The 16,191-nt window shown below is 44.7% G+C and overlaps 1 protein-coding gene across 1 annotated transcript in view; it reads left to right on the forward strand.

Annotated features, from left to right (window-relative positions):
• Positions 1-337: 337 nt before the first annotated feature.
• Positions 338-16,191, forward strand: part of MAPK4 (mitogen-activated protein kinase 4) — a 49,891-nt gene continuing 34,037 nt past the window's right edge. Inside the window, exon 1 of the mRNA XM_081263506.1 lies at positions 338-947. Coding sequence (XP_081119632.1) covers positions 402-947 — 546 coding nt within the window. The 5' untranslated portion in view covers positions 338-401. The remainder of the gene's footprint in view (positions 948-16,191) is intronic.

Here is a 16,191-nt window from a genome sequence, read left to right on the forward strand (position 1 = left end):
GAGAGTTGCTGCACATTTTACTGAGATCCATGGTGACAGAAAAACATCACCTCCCTCCAGATAATCATACTAGATTTTCCTTCGAAGATGCTAGATTTGAAAGAAGCATGAACCACTCTAAGCATCAAGGAGGGTTTGGGAAGCATAACAGTTGGTGGACAGTCCTCCCAGAGCCAGCAAGGAAAGCAGCCTGAGCCCGTTGCTGTCCATCTCTGTGAGCAAGGACCTGCACGGCACTTGCCTCCAGACGGCTGGTGGCAGTGACCTCACCAGGAGCAAAAGCGTCCCTCAGCTGTGGGACTTGGCAGAATGAGGAGTGCTGGGGAGGCCACCAGCTGGGACTTGGCCTTTACCTGACTGCCCCTTCCTCACACGGGCAGCTCCAGACCACTGAGCCAACAATGGCCGAGAGAGGAGACTGCATTGCCAGCGTCTACGGGTATGACCTGGGCGGGCGCTTTGTTGACTTCCAACCCCTGGGTTTTGGGGTCAACGGGCTCGTGCTGTCAGCCACAGACAGCCACACCTGCCGGAAGGTGGCTGTGAAGAAGATCGCCCTGAGCGATGCCCGCAGCATGAAGCACGCTCTCCGGGAGATCAAGATCATCCGGCGCCTGGACCACGACAACATCGTGAAGGTGTACGAGGTGTTGGGACCCAAGGGCACTGACCTTCAGGGCGAGCTGTTCAAGTTCAGCATGGCCTACATTGTCCAGGAGTACATGGAGACTGACCTGGCGCGCCTGCTGGAGCAGGGCACGCTGACCGAGGAGCACGCCAAGCTGTTCATGTACCAGCTCCTCCGCGGGCTCAAGTACATCCACTCCGCCAATGTGCTGCACAGGGACCTGAAGCCCGCCAACATCTTCATCAGCACAGAGGACCTCGTGCTGAAGATAGGCGATTTCGGGTTGGCGAGGATCGTGGATCAGCATTATTCGCACAAGGTATGTCTGGCTGAATGGCTGCTCCCTGTGGCCCTTCGAACGCACACATTGTTCCATAGAGTGTCCTTAGATTCTTGACTGTGGTCAGTATGGAGGGGAGGCTGGAAGGTTCTAGAAAGATTCCCAGGCCTGCAAAGTTGTTGGTGGAGATGTTGCTCCCCATCTTAACTCTGCCAAGTGGCCATGACCAGTAACTCTGGGCTGTACCAGTAGAAGGTTGGACTAGACAATTTCTAAAGTTTCTTCTAGCTCCAAATTCTATGGCTTTGAAATCATATGGTTGGTGAATTTGTCTGTAGCATCCCCTTAGCTCTTCTGTCCCCATAACCACTTCATCTCCCTGGTGTCTGCTCAGGACACCCCCTGAGGCTTCCCACCCTATGAGCCTTATACTTGTCTCATCAGAGCAGACCAATTCTGTGCCACTTTCTCTCCGTCTGTGGATCAGGGGCCCATATAGCTAATGTGATAAACTAATGCTCATTAGACATTATCAGCCAGCTAATTCCAGGCCTCCCAAGTTCTGTGACACCCTCATCCCTCAGTGTGAAAGGAAAGCCATGAGGGTCAGGATGGTTCTATTAATATCCCCTACATTGGATAACTAAATGGTCCCCAGCTGCAGGGAGTGGAGTTGGCCTGGCCACACGGGTGGGAACACATGTCACACTGACCTTTGTTCCCATGGCCCAAACCTTCTGAGCCTCCCTGACCCGCTCTTTCTTCAGGTGCTGCTGGTTCTCTGACATTTTATCTGTTTCCCCACCCCCGATTCCTGCCACTCTGGGGCACCTCTGAGCCCCTTGGGGTTAGCATATCACCAGGGACCTCTCTACAGAGCATGGAGGAACAGGCTGGTTTTCAGCCTCCGACTGAAACCTTTATACCTTGAAATTTGTCATTTTTAGAAAAATTTGCAGTCCTGGAGATGGAATCCAGGGCCTTGCATTTGCTGGGTGAGCACCCTAATACTGAGCTGCACCCCCAGCCCTGTACCTTGAAAACACCCCTTACGAAGCACTTGCTCCATAATCTGTTAACAGCCAAAGGATGGGGGTGGGTCATGAGCAGTGAAGGTGGCTCTGACCTTGAACATGCAGCTGTCCCTCTGAGGCCCACCCCTGAGCTCTGTTCCCTACATAGAAAGGCTCCGATCTGCCTGCAGCAGCCACAGAGGAAGGGCATCACCAGCAAGTCAGGCAGGTTTCCTGTGCTACCCGCAGATTTCAGAACCCAAAGCAACCTAGATGCCTCTGGGTCAGTGGTGCCACAAATAATTTTGTCACCTTAACCTTGAGTGTGTCCCCTGCCCCAACTTGGGCAGCTGAGACCTACTTTGTAGGTAGGAACGTCCACGGTAAAAACAAACATAAGACAATAACAAAAACGTATCCTCTCTTGTCTTCCTAATGTCTGAACACTTCTCCATGGTCCTTCCAAACTATCAAACCAAAGGTTCAACCAAATCAGTTTTTATTTGATTAAAAAACAACAACAACAACAACAGAATCCTCAACATTTGTATCTGGGACGCACAGAAATCACTTCTACATTGGAACAAGCGGTATATATGGGAATCACAGTATGATGCAAGAGGCTGATTTAGTAGTGTTATAGGGAAAGAGCTTTCAATGGCACATAGTAGGCTTTCAGTAAAGTCAGGAAAGATGTTTTGTCGTGGTGAAGATTGCTGTAGTAATAATTCTTAGGAGTTGGCCCAGTGTGAGAAAGAACCACTGTATGAGAGTCAGGACTCTGGGCTCCCTTCTGACCCTGAGAGGTTGAACATGGATGGCCATTGAATCCTCTGGAACTGAAGTTGCCCCATCTTTGACAGAGACAGCAGTCCACACCCTGTCTACCCCTCTGGGGCTGTGGTTGAGAATCAGAATGGACCAGAGTGTAGAAGTCCTTGGGAAGCAGTAAAGGAGCACATCCATTCATGTCATGGCTGTTTGCTGAGCACCCAGCAAGCCCAGTGCTGGGGCCAGGGACAGACGAGGCTCCAGTGACTGTCCACAAGAGTTATGCTTGGCACTGTTGCCTCTCACTGCCACTTCCCCCAGGGACTTTCATTTTCCCAATGCAGAGGAATGTAGATATTCTGACTTAACTCTTGTCAGGCTCTCTTCAAGAAAATTAGCTGTAGGAGGTTAGAAAAAATAATTGGAACCAGTTACTAACCCAGGAGGAGCTCAGATCTTCCCCACGCCCTGGGTTTGGCAGGTGCCACCCGCCCCCACCCCTTCTCCTTCAAAAGCTTTCTGCTTTTAACTTCCTGCCCTCTTCTTCCCCAGGGATGATGAAAGGGCTTTGTAGTTGGTGATTTTATTTATCCAATGTTCATTTAAATCAGTTCTCATTTAATCCTCATAATGCTGTGAGGCACTTAGGGCAAAGGGCCCGTTGGAAAATGGACAGAAATGACTTTCTCGCGTTTACACGGCTGGCTATGGCAGAGGGACCCTAGAACTGAGTCTTCTCGGGTCCTGTTGTGGGGACTGTCCCTGCATACTCTTCTTAATGAAGTCTTCCTGGTTCTGAGTTGGAAGTAATCTCGCCTTCCTCTGAACTGCCCTATATCTTTTCCCCATGCTGAAGCCTCTATCTTCTACACTAATGGTTCTTGAGTCCATCTTACAGGTATTTGTGACTGTATTTGTTCTCTCCCAGGTGGAGAGTCACTTGATTCTTGAGGGCTGTCTCTTGTTCATCTTGGTTTCCCCCATGGAGTCTGACCACTGGGCCTGTGGCATGGCTCCCTGTGATCTTGTGGATTGTGTTAAAAAGATGGAAGAATTGCCTTCTTCCAGAGCTTTGCAGATAAGAAGATGACGGGGGATGTAGCCCTGCTCAAGGTCACGCCGTGCACACGGAGCCTCACTTCTCAGTTGTTCTAGTTGCCAAATGTGGATAGTCATTCCCATTCCTCTTCTCTCCTAGAATTCTTGTTAGAGTCCAATGAAAGTGTGGAGGTCAGATTGCTTTCAGATGTTCAAAGGATAGAATCCCTAACAGAACTATTGGCCTGGTGACACCAGGCAGACACACGCAGGTCAGCTTACCCTCCACTGAGATGTGGACCCAACTCTTGACATCATGGCCCAGGGATAAGTCATGAGGCCCTGGTTTGTGACCCTTTCTGCCCCCCTCAGCAGGCCTACTGATGAGTTCTTGTCATTTCTATCAAGAAGAGACAGCTGAATGATCAAAGCATGTTTTTCTTTAAATTGGTCCTATTAGAAAGTAGGTGATCTCAAAAGAAAAAAAAAAAATTAAAAGTTCACTAAGCCCTATGCAAATTAAGAAATGTCAGGAAACCCTTAGAGAGCAGTTAGAGGGCCCAGACTGTGTGAACTCATCCCTGTGGCCTGGAGAAAGCCCACTGTTTATCCTGCCATAGAGCCTCGCTGTGCTGCCAACAGACCTGCTCTCAGGGGTGCAGGGGGAAAATACCCAGGGAGGAAAAGAAGAGGAAAGGGGTCCATCAGAATCTGGTCAGCCGGAGGCTTGTATTTTCAGTGAATCATTCGAGTAAGTCTGAGCTTGCTGCTGGGCTGGCCTGCCTTTGAGCCCCAAACCCTGTCTTCTTACCTCATTCACAGTCACCTCCATTTCTCATTAGGATTCCTTAAAGCTCATCTAGCTCAGGGCTTCTCAAATTGTGGTCCCAGAGCTGCGGACTCAGCTCTCTTGGGAACTCCTTAGAGGTGCAGATTCTGAGTCCCTTCTCAGACCCACTGAATCCGAGAGGAGGTGGAACAGGCCATCTGTGTCCCCAGGCCTCCCAGTGATCCCAGTGTTCTGAAGCAGCAGGCCGCCTGCCTGTGGACAGACAGCAGAGGCTGCCCGTGAGCTCGTTGCTTCCAGGGCACTGTGGGCAACACCAGCTCCTCCCAGCTAGCGAGAGGAAGTTGAGGCAGGCACCTTCACCAGGAAGCAGCTCAGAGCACAGGATGGCTTTGCAGGTCCTGTCACATCGCCTTGGAAACAGCCTGTTCCACCGGGGCACAGATTTGGCAGGGAGCTAAACAAACCAGGCACCTAAACCAAGAGGAGTATGGGTTCTGCACAGGTTTGGTTTTAACGACTAGTCAGGTGGTATGAGCAGTGATTTTGGAAAACATACTTTTCATCCTGGTGTCAATTACTTCACAAAGATGTTATTTTAAAACAAAAACACTGGTTTCACAGCTCAGGAAGATTGAATGCTTGAGGGCTCAGTAAATCACTGTAGTTTATTGAGGCCATGGTTCAATTCAAGGGCCCACAGGAGGCAAAGAAGGACGGTGCAGAGTTCCCACGTGGGTCTCTTCTGTTCATGGGCCTCACTTCCCCCTCTCTGGCCACTCACCTGCCTTTGGAGACTTCTGAGGCCAGGATCACCTCCCCATTTTCCTGAGAAGACGCACAGAAAGGGCCTTTTAAGCACACATTCCCTTGACACTGAGCCTCAGAGGAGGAGAACTCATCCCCCTGGTCTGTGCCAGCGCCCTCTTGTCCATGTGCTCATATCTTGGATGGCTTCCGCATGACAGATGGCAAACCCCAAGGTTCAGGGAGGGGAAGGATTTGTCCAGACCCTAGAATAGGATCAGAGTCCATAGTGCTGGCACCATGGGGGGCCCAGCCACCCACAGAGGCCCTGAGAAAACAGGCTCATGGAAGGACACCTGGCCAAGGGACCAGCTAGCTAGAAGGTCACTTTCTTCTTAAGCCGCTAAACATGTTATTCCAAATCAGTGGAGCTGTAAAGATTTATGTAGAAGACTATAAAATATCCCTTTTTGAAGGGGAAAAATATGGCCTAGAGGATTAGAACAGAGGTTGTTCTGGAGAGTCAAGTGTCCCTGAACACCCAGGAAGAGTTAGAAAGCTCATTTTGTTGGCTTTCAAAGCCCCCTTTCCCCTGAAGAAGAGGCCCCAGGAGCAGGAGAACACCCCACACAGGCCCTACCACGGAAAGCTACCCACTGAACCCCAGGAATGATGTTATACACCTTTCACAACTGGCACGACCCAGGCACCAAACAATCATGATGCACCAGCCAGAGTCCTGAGGAGGGTCCTGGAGGTTCTCTGCTTCCCAGAAACTGGCCCTTGATGGCCTGTTCACGGGCCTCACTTTGACAACAGATCTAGTGTACCTGTGCCTGTGCTTTCTAGCCTGCCTTATGGCTGCCCCTTAAATCAAAACTCACTCTTTCAAATGTGCCTGTAGGTCTGGTTTTCCCCTGGGGGTGAGCAGCTGATTAAATGTTCCTCCTGACAACTTCTTACTCTCAAAACCAGCCTACTCACCCACCTGGAACTCACCTGTCAATCAGAGGTGCCACTTCCAATGGCAAGCGACGAAGCTCTAGACTTCAAGAAGCATTCAACTGGCCAGGGAGGCTAAAGTGGAGCTGGTATTTCACGTAGGCTTGTTGGTGACAAATTCTTTGTCATTTAGAAATTATCTTTATTTTACTTTTATTTTTGAAGTTTATTTCCAAACTGTATATAATATTATGAATGTATGACTTTTTATTCTTTCAGTATTAAAAAAATCATTGTTTTATTTTCTATCCCTATTGTTTTAAAAGAGAAGTTGGTTTTTATTCATATCATTATTTCCCTCTATGAAATATCCCCACCCCCTCTGGCCACTTTCAGGATTTTCTCTTAATCTTTAACTTTCAGCAGCTTGACTGTGATGTGCCCAGATATAGTTTTATTTATCCTGTATGAGGTTTAGTGAACTTCTTGAATCTATAAATTGATTTTTCGCTCCACTTCTCTCTTTACCTTCTGGATTCTGGTTATTTGTATATTAGTAAGCATAGTGTTGACACAAAGATTTCCTAGTCTTTTTTCTCTTCTTTATTCAGAATGGACAATTTTTATGTTTCTGTCTTCAACTCTACTGACCTTTTCTTCTGACATCTCTAATTTGCTGCTAAACCCATTTGGTGAATTTTTTATTTTGGATATTATGCTTTTCTGTTCTAGAGTTTTCGTTTATATATATATTTATTTCTCATTTGTGTGCTTAGATTCCCTATCTTTTTATTCATTAAGACCATATTTTTCTTTAAGTTCTTAAACATACTGATAATGCCTAAACTCTGTTAATTCCAACCTCTGGAATGCATCAGGATCTGTTTTCTATTGACTGGGTTTTTTTTTTTCCTTAAATTTGGTTCATGTTTCTCTACTCCTCCACATTTTTAGTGTTTTTGATTGTTTGCAGCCACTGCAGTTGATACTCTGAAAGGAGTCCAAATTATATTCTTTCTTTGAAGAATATCAATTTTTGTTCTGGTAGGCAGTTAATTTATTAGTAACTTTCCCTGGTCCTATCAGGGCTTTTATAGGCCAGGTCTACGTAATCCTTACCTAAGATCATGGTCCTTAATCTAATGGCTTGGTCTCGCTCCTGTTTCATCTCGGCACTTGCAGTGTTATCAAGGTCGCCCCTCTGGCTGGGCAGGGACTCCACTAACACTTTCCCAACACTCTGCTGCCTCTCCTATCCTGTTCTGTTGAGTTCCAAAGTAGATGCTGTTTGCTAGACCTTGACAGAGTTAAGTGTGTGTGCAGCACAGTCTTCAGTTAGAGATCTGTGGGGACCCCTCATGCACAAACTTCTGGACCCCTACCCTGTGACGCTCTTCCTCTCTAGGGTTCACGAAGCTCATCTCCCATGTTTCCATCCTTTCTTTGGGGGATTTGCAGAGCCTGTTGTCCAGTCCTGAAAAAACCTGCTATATATGTTTTGTCCAGGCTTGTAGTTGCTTACAACTGGAGGACAAATCCAGTACCAGGTACTCCGTTGTGACCAGGGGTACTCAGTCCTAACATTTAATGATGGTGATGTTCTGTGGAATGGATTATTTTTGGATAGCAGATTACGAGCACCTTGGAGGAATTGATGGCTCACTCATCTCTGCATCTCCTGTGGTGTGCTTAGTGAATATTATTCAGTGGGATTAAATGGGAAAGCCTGGGGGATTTAATGTTGAATAATGTGCTCCTCTTCCCTTTGCACCTGAGGTCTGCTAGGGCTATGGCTTAGATGTGGTGTGTCCCCCAAGGGTTCATGTACTGGAGATTTGGCCCTGGTGTGAAGTTAAGAGGTGGTGGGACCTTTAAGATGAGAGGCCTCGTGGGAGGTCCTTAGTCCCTGATTTTGCAAGACATTGATGTAGTTCTCATAAGACTCTGGTCAGTTTTTGTGAGGTCATTATAAAAAAGTAAGCCTTGCTGGTCCTTTCGCTCTGGCTTCCTGTCCCTGAATGTGATCTCTCCCTCTCACAGACATTCCCATCATTTTGGGGCAACAGGTCACACGGTGGATGGGCTCACGTTAAGCTGGTTGCCAACTAAATTCTGTTAATTCCATATTCTCTGTTTTACATTTATATAGTTGGGTTTTGAGCCCAACTTACAGGATTTTCTTCACTCTTATCCCTGGTAGATTTCATCTTCTTGGCATCAGACAAATTTTCCAACCAGAGGAGATCTTTTTGGATCTTTGTTCCATCACATAATCTTGCCCTTTACAGCTTCATAATTTACAAGCCTGCCTTCCAGAACTTTACTCTTATCTTAATTAAAATATGTGTGAAGAGATTAGGCCAAAGGCCTAGCCTCAAAACCACTAGACACTTCCCCCGGGGTGACACTGACCCAAAAGCAGCATTCTCTGGGTTTCTTTCTCCAGCCAGTTATGGATTTACATAATTGTGTAGTTGTCTACATGTTTTTTTAATTGTCCACAAAGATGTCCTAAGAGATTTAGCTAAATGCATTATGGAGATTCAGAGACACTGTCTACAGAACCCTCTCAGTCTACCTTCAAACACTTTAAAACTCAGCCTAAAGATTCAAACAGCCAAATTCAAATCACATGACCAGCTGTAACACCTTAATTCCTAGTTACGCAGAGCACAGAGGTTGTCAAACACTACCCCCTTACTTAGAGAAAACCTGATACATGAAAATCTAAACTTACAGAATCATGTTGAAGGTTAGGGCATGGTTCAATAAGCTGTAGTTTGCCCATTGAATAGAATGTTATACAACTATCTTCAGTGGTATTTTTGAAGAGTTTGCAATAACAGGGAAAAGTTTTATGTAATAATGATGGATTTAAAAAGCAAGATGCAGAATTGTATAAATGATATGATCATAACAGCTTCAAATAAGAAGAAAAGAACTACACACAAGAAATAAACTAGAAGTAAAAACTCTAAAACATTAATAGTGTTGGACAGTGAATGGAGTTTTTCATTCTCTTGTTTCTCTATAATTCTCCAAATTGTGCATGGTGTCATCACAGTAAACTTTTCAGGCAAGAGTGTGAGGAAGTTTGCCCCAAGAGCAAGTTTACCAAGCACATGTTCTTTGCACAAAGAATAGTGAACCTGAGTTATTTGGTTACCAAGAGAGGAGAGTCAGGCATGCTGGCATCTGGCCCCAAAACACAGGTACGCAGCCTCACATGCATCCTGTGTTTGGTGCCCTCCGTGTCATGTATGCAAGGCTCACCTCCACACCAGAGTGGCAGCCCTGCCTCTGCAGCTGCCTCCAAGGGAACTTACGAGTGGGCTGGTCTGGGTGCACTGTGACAACCCTACCTCAAGGTTGAGTGGGCAGATGCCCTGTGGCCCCAAGTAAGCCACTCAACCTGCCTCAGGCTGGCTCTGTCCCCTCGTAATAACTGGCTCTTCTTCATGGGTCTGTGTGGAACAAATCAAATGATGTGTGCAATGCTCAGCCTGCTTCATGCATCTGGAGAGGCCTCAGTAAACAGTAGCCATTTTTTACCTTGATTCTTAATAGGTTCTCACATAACTGAAGTTCCACCACAAACAGTAAATTGGGATGGTCAGCTATGCTTCAATTTATATTTTAAGATACAAGTTAAAGGAGTGAAGAAGAGTGGGAGCCAGTGGGAAAACCATTATTTGAACCAACTTGTCAGAATAAGTTGATGAGAAGGCTCTGAGTTCGAATGGGGTGGGGGCGGGTGGCTAACTCAAAAGCATAGGGAACCCCTTTAAATGTTGACACTTTTTTCAATTTGGCCAAAGGCTGTTTCAAGTGCTGAGGTTATACACGAGGTGTGATATTCAAAATATCTAGTAGTTAGCTGGGTACAGTGGCACACTCCTGTAATTCCAGTGGATCAGGAGACTGAGGCAGGAGGATCATGAGTTCAAAGCCAGCCTCAGCAACTTAGTAAGGCTCTAAGCAAGATGCTGTCTCTAAATAAAATATAAAAAGGGCTGGGGATGTGGCTCAGTGATTAAGCACCCCTGGGTTCAATCCCTGGTGCCAAAAATATATATTTCTAATATTTGGAAAGTTTGGGGACCACAGAATAGACATTGGCAGTTACCAGTCAGAATAGATAACAGCTGTGAGTACCCGTCACCCCTTCAAAGACTAGAAAGTAGGGCCCGCCTTCCTAGGGGTGAGCCTGCAGAGGTCCACCAGTGACGTCCACACCAGGCACATGGAACAGCAGCCCAGAGGCCTGCCCTCACAGTCCGCTGCTGAGGAGAGAGCTACTAGTCCCACAGCTGCCCCAACACTCTTATCCTTGCCTCCTCCTCTTCCAGGATATTATGTTTGCCCTCTCCATCACACCTAACCAGATCCCCTTGTTTTGGCATCAAGAGAGAGCAAGCCACTCCCTGCTCTCCCTCCTGCACCTTGCCGTCCCCTCCTCTGGTTCTCAGAAGACGCAGCCAGTAGATTTGCTGGCACCTGGGGCACTCTAGGGTATGTGTGAAGATTTTTTTTTTTTTTTGCAATATATACCTTCTATACACAATATATATCTTCTATACACAATTAATGTTATCAGAGTTGTAGGCCAGAGGCCTACCCATGTCAAAAACAACAAACAAAAGGTAAAGTGAAAATCTTAACTTTAATCAAAATGGCCATATTGGGAAGGCAGAGTGAGATCCACCATCTTAGCCCTGTCTTCCAGGTACAGCTACTAACAGGAGCTTTAGGTTTAAAGAGAGGAAGAATGGGAGCAGGGAGAGAGGTCTGTATCCATTAGTAGTCCTGATCAAACTGTGGTGTGTTTGATCATTAGTCCAGTTCTGATCCTGTGTGGTGACTCCGGAGAAGTCTTTATCACTTGAGGGGTAATTTCCATGCATTGCTCAGGATGTTTATCTATCAGACCTGTGATGGTGGGAGGAAGCAATTCCGTTCCCATGGATGATTGCTCCTACTTAGGGAGGCAGTCTCATCATGGATGAGTTCCTGGAAGATGCAGGACAGCGACCAAAGACTTCTAGGCACCACTCTGTGGATCTGAAACAGGATGCTCCCAATCTTGATCATCCAACATCTCTACAAGTCTTGTCTTGTTTAGGAGCAGTCAGGAAAATAGGCCTTATGCTACTAGTTTTTAGATGAACCTTCCATACATGATTAACACACATGCAGAGCTGAGAAGGAATCTGAAGACAGATACAGAAGAAAGGTGGAGATGCCAAACTTTATCCTGCTTTTAGTTACTCCCTGGGCATTTGCAGGCCTAAGTGAAGAGTCAGTGCTTAGAGCAAAGGCAGCTTCTCTTCCACTCCTACCACCTGTGACAGTACATCCCCAGTAAGGAAGCTGCGAACTGAGGTCTCCTGCTTCACCTGGCTTCACAGTCCTAAGAAACCTGTGGTACAAAGGTGGTTTTCAGTAGCCCCTGAGCTGAGCTAAGAGGAGCCCAAAGCCAAAACAGAGTCACAGATCTGTTTCTGCATGTCCTGTTGTCTAGCTGTGTCCTAGGTCACTGTCCTATGCCTTCCAGAAACTCATCCATGATCAGACTGCCTCCCTAAGCAGGAGCAATCGTCCATGGGAACCAGCTGCCCTCCCAACCCTGACCCCGACCAACTTGCAATCACTGCATGAGTCTGAAGCTGGTATGGGTGTGGGCAGCTTGGCTTCTGTAGCTGGGGTTGGGCATCTTCATTTGACCCTGAACTAGTTCCTGGAACTCTGGAACTCACAGTACTACACCCTGGGGGTTCTTTCCCACCGGTGATAACTGCAAATCCTCATACCAACCCTCTGGGAGGCAGGTCAAGTTAATGATTGTCTTCCCTGCGTAGATGAAGACTAGGGGGCCCCTGAGCCTGATGTTGGGGAGCACACCTAAGGTCCCACTGCTAAGCTGGGACTGAACCTGGGCTCCAGGGACCAGGAAGAACAGCCGACGGACCCCCTGGGCTGCAGAACTTGGGAGCTCTCCTAGTGCCCTCTGTGAGGAAAGGAGAGCAGAGTCACAGACTGGGAATATTGGCCTCTGCCTTTCCCGTGAAGGAACTTGGAGCACAGAGCAGTTCCCTGACCCTCCTGGCCCTCACTCAGCGGAGATGGAGCTAGGACAGAAAATCGCCATGCCTGTGTCCTGGGCTGTCCTTCTCTCTGTAGTTCCCTGCACAGACTCCTGTGGGCTCCTGCACTGCTGTCTCTGTTAGCAACGTAGGTGTAGGTTCCCACCATGGGGCCCAGAGCTCCTTGCCCCAGCAGGCAGCCAGATGGCAGAGGCCACCAGGAAGAGTATTCCCTTTAGTAGAACAATGCTTCATATTTTCTTTTAAACTCTATTTTTAAAATAACTCTACTGAGCTATAATTAGTATACCCCACAACTCATGCATTGAGAGTATAATTCAGTGATTTTTACTATATTTAGAGTTGTGTATCCATCCGCAGAATTAATTGTAGAACATTTCCTCACCCCCAAATGTAACCTGGCTCCCCTGTCACCTCCCTCCCAAAGTCTCTTGTCCCTCCAACCCTTGGTAACCGTTGATCTTTCTTATGGATTTTCCTGTTCAGGGTAGTTTTTATAAACAGACTCATATACCATAGAGTCCTTTCTAGCTGGCTTCTTCCATTCTGCATGATGTTCTCAAGATTATCCACGTGGCAGAAGCAGGTGCAAGTACTTCGTTCCCCTTTATTACCAAATAATATTCCACAGCATGCACATTCCATTTTGCTTATGGATGTGGTATTGTTTCTACCCTTTGGCTAATGCTGCCATGAATATTCCTGTACAGCTTTTATGTGGACATATGTTTTCCTTTCTCTTGGGATATGCCTACAAGTGGAATTACTGGGTCTTAAGGTACTGTCTGAGGAGCTACCTGACTGTTTTCCAAAGTGGCTGCACCATTTTGCGTTCCCATCAACAATGTATGAAGGTTCATTTTCTTTATATTCTAACACTTGTTGTTTTTCTATTTCTTTTGTTTCAAATTCTACTTATTATAGTGAATGTGGAGTGGCATTTCATTATGGGTGTTTTTTTGGTTTTGCTGTGTGTCTGTGTGTGTGTACGCATGAGTGCATGTGTATGTTTTTATTGGGGATTGAAGCCAGGAATGCTCTACCACTGAGCTACATCCCCAGCCCTTTTTATTTTTTTTAATTTTGAGACAGGGTCTCTCCAAGTAGCCCAGGCTGGCCTGGACCTTGTGATCCTCCTACCTTGGCCTCCCAAATTGCTGGGATTACAGTCGTGTGCCACCATACCTGGCTCACTGTGATTTTGGTTTGTGTTCACCTGATGGCAAATACTGTTGAGCATCTTATCATAGCCATTTGCATATCTTCATTGTATATCTTCAGATCCTTTGCCCATTTTAATTTGTTTTTAATATTTTTTTTTAGTTGTAGTTGCACAAATACCTTTATTTTATTTGTTTATTTTTATGTGGTGCTGAGGATCGAACCCAGCGCCTTGCACATGCTAGGCCAGCGCTCTACCACTGAGCCACAACCTGAACCCTGCCCGTTTTAATTTTTTTATTATTGAATTGGAAAGGTTCTTTATGTATTCTAAATGCAGGCTCCTGCCGGATGCAGTGGCACATACCTATAATCCCAGTGGCTCTGGAGACTGAGGTAGGAGGATTGCGAATTCAAAGCCAGCCTCAGCAACTTAGCAAAGTCCCTGTCTCTAAATAAAATATAAAAAAGGGCTGGGAATGCAGTTATGCGCCCCTTGGTTCAATCACCAGTACCAAAAAAAAAAAAAAAGAAAGAAATGCATCCTAAATACAGGCTTCTTATCAGATGAATGATTTGCAAAAAAAAAAAAAAAAAAACAAATCAGCTCAAATCCTGTTGGTTGGCTTTTCACTTTCTGGCTCATGTCCTTTGAAACACAAATTTTTTCATTTCCGTGATACCTAGTTTGCTTATTTTTTTCTTTTGTCGCTTTAGTTTGTGACGTCATATCTGAGAAACCATTGTCTAATCCAAAGTAATAAAGATTTATGCCTATGATTTCTTAGTTTTATAGTCTTAGTTCTTCATTTAGGTCTTTGATCCACTTTTAGTTGACCTTTGTCTATAGTGTGAGATTAGGGTCCAGCTTCATTCTCTTTTTATTTTTTTAGTTGTTGCTGGACCTTTACTTATTTATTTTATTTATATGTGGTACTGAGAATCAAACCCAGTGCCTCACACACACTAGGTCAGTGCTCTACCACTGAGCCACAACCCCAGCCCCCAACTTTATTCTCTTGCAGGTGGATATCTAATTGTCCCAGCCTCATTTATTGGAAACACTTTCTTTTTCCTCTTTTCAATTTCTTGGAATCTTTAAACATACCAATTAACTATAAAGGTCAGGATTATTTCTGGATTCTCCATTGTATTCCGTTGGCCTGTGTGTCCCTCTTACGTCCGTATTACACAATCTCCATCACTGCAGTTTTGAAGCAGGTTTTGGAATCAGAGTGTATGAATCCTCCAACTTTGTTCTTTTTCAAGATTGTTTTAGAGAGTCAGTACATAAAAAGCAATGAAGAAGCACTTATGCATGATATAACATTGATGAATCTTGAAACCATTATACAAAGTGAAAGAAGGCAGACACAAAAGGTCATGTATTGTGTTATCCTGTTTATCTAAAATGTTCAGAATAAGAAAATTCATGGAGACAGAAAATAAAGTAGTGGTGCCCAGGGCTGGGGAACAGAAGAAAATGGGGCATGCCTACTAATGTGAATAAGATTCCTTTTGGGGTTGATGAAAATGTTCTGGAATTAGTAATAATAGTTGCACATTCTTGAGAATGTACCAAAACCACTAAACAAAATACTCTAAAGTAGCAAATTTTATTTCATACAAATTGAATCTAAAAAAATTTTTTAAGAAACAGGTTATCTGAATATACTTATATCTAATAAAGAAATAATGTATATAGTACAAGCTCTTTCTCAAAAGAAAAAAAATACTCCAGACCTATTTTATAGGTAAATTCTATCACATATTTAAAGAGAAATAAAACCAGTTCTACAAGTTCTTTCCAAAAATTAAAGGGAGTAATTCTTAACTCATTCTAACCATCCCTGGAATAACAAAACCCACATGCACAAAAAAAAACTATATAAGAAAGAAATCAATCAATATCTCTCATTAACATAGATGCAAAAATGCTGAACAAAATTTTAGCAAATTAAATTCAACAATATACAAAAAAGATAATACATACTAACCAATATGCAAGTTTGGAATGCAAGTTGGTTCTAATATTTGAAGATCAATGTTATTACCGTTTTGGAAAATGGTCTAGCAACAACTTCTTTGGAAGTTAAACTTACCTCTGCTCTATGATCCAAACATTTTATTTCTATGTAGGGAAGCAGATATCCATACAAATATTTGTACACAAATGCTCACAGAAGCTTTCTTTCTCAAACCTATAAGCTATCTAAATGTCCATCAACATTCACATGAACAAACTAGTGCATCCAGACAACAGAATTACTACAATACGAGGGAGTGAACCACTCAGCAATGTGATTGAATCTCAAGATAATGATGCTGAGTGAAAGAAGACAGACAGAAATAAATAAATAGAGTAAATACAGTAAATTTCCATTTATATAAAATTCTAGAAGTATACAAACTGATTTATAGTAACAGAAAACAAATTAGTGTTTGCCTAGGGGTGAGGCAGGATTACAGAGAGACATGAGGCAACTTTGGGAGTGATGGATAGATTCATTATTTTAATAGGTGATGTTTTCATAGATGTGTATATGTCTCAAAACTTTTCAAAATTATATGCATTAAATATGTGCAGATTTTTTTTTAGTTATACCCCAATAAAGTTGTTTTAAAATAAAGATATTCAATCACCAAATGCTTGAGTGCCAGCTAAGGGTGGCTACTGGAAATACAGGTTGAAATACAAGACCCTCGGCAAGATCCTGCCG

The sequence above is a fragment of the Spermophilus citellus genome, assembly GCF_964194105.1.
Source record: "Spermophilus citellus genome assembly, chromosome: 12".
NCBI lineage: Eukaryota > Metazoa > Chordata > Mammalia > Rodentia > Sciuridae > Spermophilus > Spermophilus citellus.